The following is a 7,371-nucleotide window of genomic DNA, read 5'->3' on the forward strand; positions in this document are numbered from 1 at the left end:
ATCTCAACATACTGACGCCGCCACTGCACGTGTTATTCAGAAACTGGAAGAACCCGCCATCTATTTGTCTTGATCGACTCTTCGTCTCTATCTATATTCATCTACTAGTATTATAGCTATCTATAGTTCACAGTTAATGACCCACAAATCTTTCCACATGAGGGCCAAACGACTTCGTATATGATATAGTATTTACTGGCTTGCCTCGTCAGAGATTTAGTTCGACAAATTAATCATTGGCGGCTTCGGTAATTTAAATTAAAGGGGGGCGCCGGAAAAGTTTTTGAAATTATTTTAAGTAGGGTCAGGAGATAATTTAGCCACTCATGGAGTTTCCATTGCTAAAAATGGATTTATTTTGGGTAAGAGGTGACGGTAAAAACTATAAGTCTAGGCCTAGCCCCTGTGGGGTTATAAGGGATTCCCCCCCCCCCCCCCCCCCCCCCTCTTATCCATCATAAGAACCAATATGCGACTGACCTAATACCATAGACCCTGCTATTTCTACGTAGGAACGGCACGTATTTTCGTTTGACATATACCATTGACATCACTGGTTGCGAAATATTTGATTAAATAATTAACCTAATAAGTCCTAACCATTAATCAAAATCTGGTGTCATATACACAGATGGGAGTCAACAAAATCAAAGGATAGGCTTACATCAAAATCTTGGTTCGTGCTCCATGTCGGACAAATAATAAAATTTTAAAAGTCAAGTTGTGGACGACGAACGTGGCTGGTTTTCGGAACTATGACGGTAAGATACGTTTCTAAATGCCTGCTGTGGATATTTGATGGTTTTACGAAGAACATGGTGCGGGGTTGTTGCGAGGTTGATTCTCCACAATGACAAATCATTGCAAACTTTGTCTTATACCTTGACTGCACCAGCTACCTTTCTTGTGTGAAAGGCGTTTGACTAGATTGTACGATAGCGAATGCAGTCAATCAGAGGCGTAGGCCTAATGTAAGCCATACTGTTTACATTATTTCTGTCGAGGGCTCTGATTGGTTGTATTCGCTTACGTACAGTCTAATCGAATCGTTGCATTATGTGACACAAACTTTGCGACCTTAAAAAGAGGCCCATGGTGATAAGCCTAATGTTGTGGAAAAGAAGATTTTTTTTAAAACGACTTGTTTCGATTGCTGGTTATTTGAGTAACATATTAAAGAAAAATATTACTGTGATGTCCCGATTGAAATAAACCGGAAGTGAATTTCTAAACAAGGAAAGATAATTCTGTACATAATAACAAAGAGAAGAAAATTAGTCAGTGAGTTCAACATATTTGCTTATTTTTATCATAAATTTATTATCAGAAATCTATGAGTGGTCTATCCCTGTGTTATTTCGTTTACTTACAGTAAGCTTACACATTTTATCTCGATATAGAATCAGAATGCATTAGTTATTTCTTAATACATTTTGGACAGGCATGAAACAAGATCATGGACAAAAAACAACGTTGAAGACAATATTCCAGAAATCTTTTAAAGTTTAGGACAGTCAGTATGTTGCTGATGGTTCTCCACTGCCCTGACAAAATTTGATCATTACACACTACTCCTTAGCGTTACCTATTTTTTTTTAATCAGGAGTAAAAGATAGGAATTTCATTTTGCAAAAGTTGCCGATGCCTCCTCCGATGCCTCATCCGATGCCTCATTAGTCTAGAGAAAGTCTAGTGCCAAAGGGGTTTGAGATGGCATAATCCCTTCAGTCATCATTTTAGCTTTAAAACGCAGATAATTCTGAACACACATGCCATGGAAAGCTGAAATTTCGACCAAGAGCTGTGAATGCTTGAACTGATTAGTCCAACAAATGGCGAATTTTCCCTTTAATTCAATATATGATGTCTATTTAACTGTACCATTTTGTTATATGTTTCCTTTTGTATTCAAGGTAACGATATTGTAATTGTAAACAAATCATGGCATTGTCACTAGACGATAAGTTACTAGGTGAGAAAGTAGACTATTATTGTAGTAGTAGTGAAGATGAAGATGGGGACGGTAAACCTACTAATAAAGAAAGACTACCAGAAATAAAACCACCAGATACCACCTATCCTGGCTACTGTACAAATGTAAGTAGGAACTAGCATCTTTCTATCAAAGCTACTGTACAATTTTAAATAGGAATTAGTATCTGTCCTGTCTACTGTACAATTTTAAATAGGAATTAGTATCTATCCTGTCTACTGTACAATTTTGAATAGGAATTAGTATCTATCCTGACTATCTTGGCTTCTGTACAAATGTAAGTACGAACTAACATCTTTCTATCCAAGCTACTGTACAATTTAAAATAGGAATTAGTATCTATCCTGTCTTCTGTACAATTTTGAATAGGAATTAGTATCTATCCTGGCTAACTTGGCTTCTGTACAAATGTAAGTACGAACTAGCATCCTTCTATCCAAGCTACTGTACAATTTTAAATAGGATTTAGTATCTATCCTGGCTTCTGTACAAATGTAAGTAGGAACTAGTATCTATCTTGGATATCGTGGCTTCTATACAGATGTAAGTAGGAATTAGTATCTATCCCGGCTACTGTACAAATGTAAGTTGGAACTAGTATATATCCTGGCTTCTGTACAAATTTAAGTAGGAACTAGTATCTATCCTGCCTACTTTACAAATGTAAGTAGGAATTAGTATCTATCCTGGCTTCTGTACAAATGTAAGTAGGAATTAGTATCTATCCCGGCTACTGTACAAATGTAAGTTGGAACTAGTATATATCCTGGCTTCTGTACAAATTTAAGTAGGAACTAGTATCTATCCTGGCTACTTTACAAATGTAAGTAGGAATTAGTATCTATCCTGGCTTCTGTACAAATGTAAGTAGGAATTAGTATCTATCCCGGCTACTGTACAAATGTAAGCTGGAACTAGTATATATCCTGGCTTCTGTACAAATTTAAGTAGGAACTAGTATCTATCCTGGCTACTTTACAAATGTAAGTAGGAATTAGTATCTATCCTGGCTTCTGTACAAATGTAAGTAGGAACTAGTATCTATCCTGGCTTCTGTACAAATGTAAGTAGGAATTAGCATCTATCCTGGCTACTGTACAAATGTAAGTAGGAATTAGCATCTATCCTGGCTACTTTACAAATGTAAGTTGGAACTGAATCTTACAAAAGGAAATTGTCGTTTCTTACCGGGTTCAATTTACATTGAAAATTTAGGATAACCAAAAAATTGAAATTTTAAATAATGAGATGTAATGGATCCAGCTATTTACAGATTGATTATTTTTGGACATGATATTTTATAGACTGGCCCGAAAGGTGTATTAACAGACTGGAGAGAGTACAAGAGATTAGAAACAGAGAAAAGAGAAAATCAGGAAAAAGAGAGACAAGCATTAGCTAAAAAATTAACTTTAACTTGTAGATCTCATGTAAGTATAGATATGGTTTTCAATTAACCTAGGGCTAAGTAATATTGGTTCAAATTGATATCATGATATTAAGCATTACTACATCATGATATGGGTATAATTGTTAGATCAAACAATAAATTTCTTTCTAAACACCTTTCTTGAATATCATGTCTGTTTGAGATATTGATCTACTTTTTAGAAAGAGGTATACCATATACCACAATAACTACCATATTTCACGATATTTCAGTATTTTTGAATCAGACAATATTACTAACAATATAAATTCCTATACCAGTATTTATCATGATACCTGTGTATCACCCAGCCCAGCCCTAAATTAGCCCTTGGATTCCCTGTCCATTTTAATGCTTTGAAAACTGACGTCTGTGTGGTAGAAGACTAAGGAAACAGTCACACTAACCTAACCTAGAGGTCTAAGGTACAATCAAGATGTATGGGAAGAGATTATGCCTTCAACCAAGTTACCTCCTGCCTTTGAAGTGACTGTCATTGAAAATGCATCCAGCTGTTACAATGAAATTCAGAAATTTAGATATTTGAAACAGAGTTACCCCATGAGACCTCCGATACTTTAAGGTCTTATTGATCCAGTCGACCCAGCTGTTAATAGTTACAGCTAATCCAGGAAAGATCAATGTCGAGATATTTTTCCAAGGACTAGCCGGTAGAAAGGATTTCCATGAGTCTAGGTTGTTATCCTTGTAATCTATAGTTGTTTCTTTCTTAAAGTTGGATGATGAAGCTGAGAAAGAGAAAGATGAAGATTTTTTAAAAGAACTGGAAGAGTTAGAAGATGAGTTTATCAAAGAATATAGATTAAAACGGTTAGAAGAAATGAGGAAAGCTTTAGATAATGTGTAAGTAAATCTTAATAGTCACAATCTGATCTGGATGGTTTGTTTCTTGTCTTTTCAGATGGTTTATACACTTGCAATCCATGATCTGGCGACTTTCTTATTTAAATTGTGTTCTGTAGGATCAAAATTTATGCTTGATAATCAAACATTCATCAACTGTTCTCTCCTTCATTTTCCAAACTTATTTACAGTTACAGATATATATTCACAGGTTTCAATACACTGACTGAAATTAGAACCCATGACCTTCAATTTATTTTTCAGCCCTAAATTTGGTAGAGTAGTAGAACTTACATCTGATAGTTTTGTTGAAGCTGTAGATAAAGAGAAGCCAGGTGTAACTGTTATTGTTCATTTATTTGAAAATGTAAGTAGAAAAATTGGAATGAAAAATGAGTAATGGTTTGCAATGATGATATTATGAATGAGCTTTGACAGTCAGAATGATCCAGGACCTTCTCAAATAGGAAAGACCTTTGACACCTGATATTCAGAATGATTCATGACACCTGATATTAAGAATGATTCATGACCTCTGATATTAATAATGATTCATGACCTCTGATATTAAGAATGATTATTGACCTCTGATGTTAAGAATGATTCGTGACCTCTGATATTAAGAATGATTCATGACCTCTGATATTAAGAATGATTCATGACCTCTGATATTAAGTATGATTCATGACCTTTGATATTAAGAATGATTCATGACCTCTGATATTAAGAATGATTCATGACCTCGGATATTAAGAATGATTCATGACCTCTAATATTAGGAATGATTCATGACCTCTGATATTAAGAATGATTCATGACACTTGATATTAAGAATGAACCATGACCTCTGATATTAAGAATGATTCATGACCTCTAATGTTAAGCATGATTAAGGACCTCTGATGTTAAGCATGATTCATGACCTCTGATGTCAAGCATTATCCATGACCTCTGATATTAAGAATGATTCATGACAGCTGACATTGATAATAATTCATGAACTCTGATATTAAGAATGAATTATCACCTCCGATATTAAGAATGATTCATGACCTCTGATATTAAGAATGATTCATGACAGCTGACATTGATAATGATTCATGAACTCTGATATTAAGAATGAATCATGACCTCCGATATTACGAATGATCGATGAATTCTAGAAATGAGAAGTTTATTATTATTTAAAATTGTTTTTAGAATGTTGAAGCTTGTGAAGCTATGAATGGATGTTTGTTATGTTTAGCTCAAGAATATCCTACATTTAAATTTTGTAAATTAAAAGCATCAGAAGCTAAACTGAGTAGTAAATTTGTAAGTAATGTTTTGTATTAGTATACTTTTATAGTGTTTTTAGTCATCATTAGAATAGAAAATTCTAGTTTGTAAACGCTCTAAAAATTAGATTTTTTGATGGAATCAAATGAAATTCGATATGTGTGTACATATTCATGAAATGAAGATCAAGTTCAAATTTGAGCTCTTTTTGACCGTTAGAAGCAAAGTTATTGCCCTTGCCCAAAAATCTTGAAAATTTACCATCTGCATGCCGTGACGCATATGGCTGTGGTCCACTGTCTTAATCATTCCTAACCACTGATTCCTGGGTAGAGCAAATTTTACCAATTATTTTCATGAGAATTGAAATATCAGTCTCAAAATAGTAATTTTAGTCTAAGAATATCTTTGCATTGATAAAAATAGAAAGATATGAATATACTATCTTGTTGAAATTAGGTTTCTATTGACTGTAGATGTACAAAAATTTCATCCTTTAATTGTACTTGAGTGTAAAGGTTTTGTGAATGATAGTCCTGCTGAACCAAAAAAAAATGTTTTCTTTTCTTCAGAGTAAAATAGGAGTACCAGCACTGTTAATATATAAAAATAGTGAATTAATTGGTAATTTTGTCAATCTAGCTAGCCATTTAGGGGAAGATTTTTATGCTGTAGACGTGGAGAGTTACCTTCAAGAGTAAGTTAAACGAATCTTCCATTTTCTTCTTGAACAGTTTAGATAAAAAAAAAAGAAAGAAGTATAACTACTTGTGTTCACAAGTATCCTTTCTACCAACTGATCCTTGGCCAAAACTCTTAGCATTGATCTTTCCCGGATTATCTGTACTCATTTACAGCTGAGTCAAGTGTTATAATGAGGGAAAGGTGACTTATTCAAGTTCACCAGACCAGTTCATAGTGCAAAAAGAACTGTTGAGCGAACTTGCCAACAATTTGATCTGTATTGGCTTAAGAATTCATCATTAACATATTTTACATGAAAGATCGCTTGGGAAAATTTTTTGAGTGAGTTTAAAATGTGCTGTGTATCAGGGAAACTAGCGCCACTAGCGCCACTAGCTTTTTGCAGGAAGTCTATTATCTTGTGTAGAGCCAAATTTATGAGTTGCTTTAAAGGAGCACCTTCACTATTCGTTCAACCAATCATACCTATGTTTCAGAAACAGGAATTGTTTTAGCTTACATAATCAGTAATAGTGTTCACAGCTCATCGTTGAAATTTGAGCCTTCAATCCCATGTGTTTCCATAATTATTCACATTTGAAAGTTAAAAATTCGACTAAAATTTTAGCGAGACTATGCCATATATAGAAAACACATATATAGAAATAGACAGTGAAATTTCTAGTTTGAGGTATACTTGAAGGGATTATGCGATTTTCATGCATTTTAGTACTTCTTAAGACTAATAAAGTACAATAAAGACCCAAATCAATCCCCGAAAATGCCGACTGTTCCCCTTCAAGTCACTAAATGTAACTGTTTGTTATTGTAGATATGGGTATTTACCAGATAAAGATTTAGGTGCTCCTGTTATACGTGATAAACACACTGGTCAAATACGTGGCTCACTACCAAGTGATAATCACTATGATAGTGGTAGTGACTTTGATATCGACTAAACTTTTGGGTACATCAAAAAAACTTGTTCATGGTAACTTATTATCAAATACATGTTCATCTCCATTTCAACTGGCATTGAAAATTCATATGTTATAGCGAAATTTTATTGATAGTGATGTAACAATCACTTCTGATAGTGGTAGTGATTTTGATATCGACTTTC

The 7,371-nt window shown here is 34.1% G+C and overlaps 1 protein-coding gene across 1 annotated transcript; it reads left to right on the plus strand.

Annotated features, from left to right (window-relative positions):
- Window positions 1-1,266: 1,266 nt before the first annotated feature.
- Window positions 1,267-7,154, plus strand: LOTGIDRAFT_221428 (hypothetical protein; the record flags this gene model as incomplete). Its single annotated transcript, XM_009065871.1, has 8 exons — window positions 1,267-1,281; window positions 1,914-2,097; window positions 3,298-3,423; window positions 4,159-4,286; window positions 4,551-4,653; window positions 5,487-5,600; window positions 6,137-6,261; window positions 7,081-7,154. Coding segments are annotated over exons 2-8 (825 nt in total), but the record flags the coding sequence as incomplete, so codon positions are not given.
- Between the last annotated feature and the right edge of the window lie 217 nt (window positions 7,155-7,371).

This window comes from Lottia gigantea (genome assembly GCF_000327385.1).
Source record: "Lottia gigantea unplaced genomic scaffold LOTGIsca_71, whole genome shotgun sequence".
Classification (NCBI taxonomy): Eukaryota; Metazoa; Mollusca; class Gastropoda; family Lottiidae; genus Lottia; species Lottia gigantea.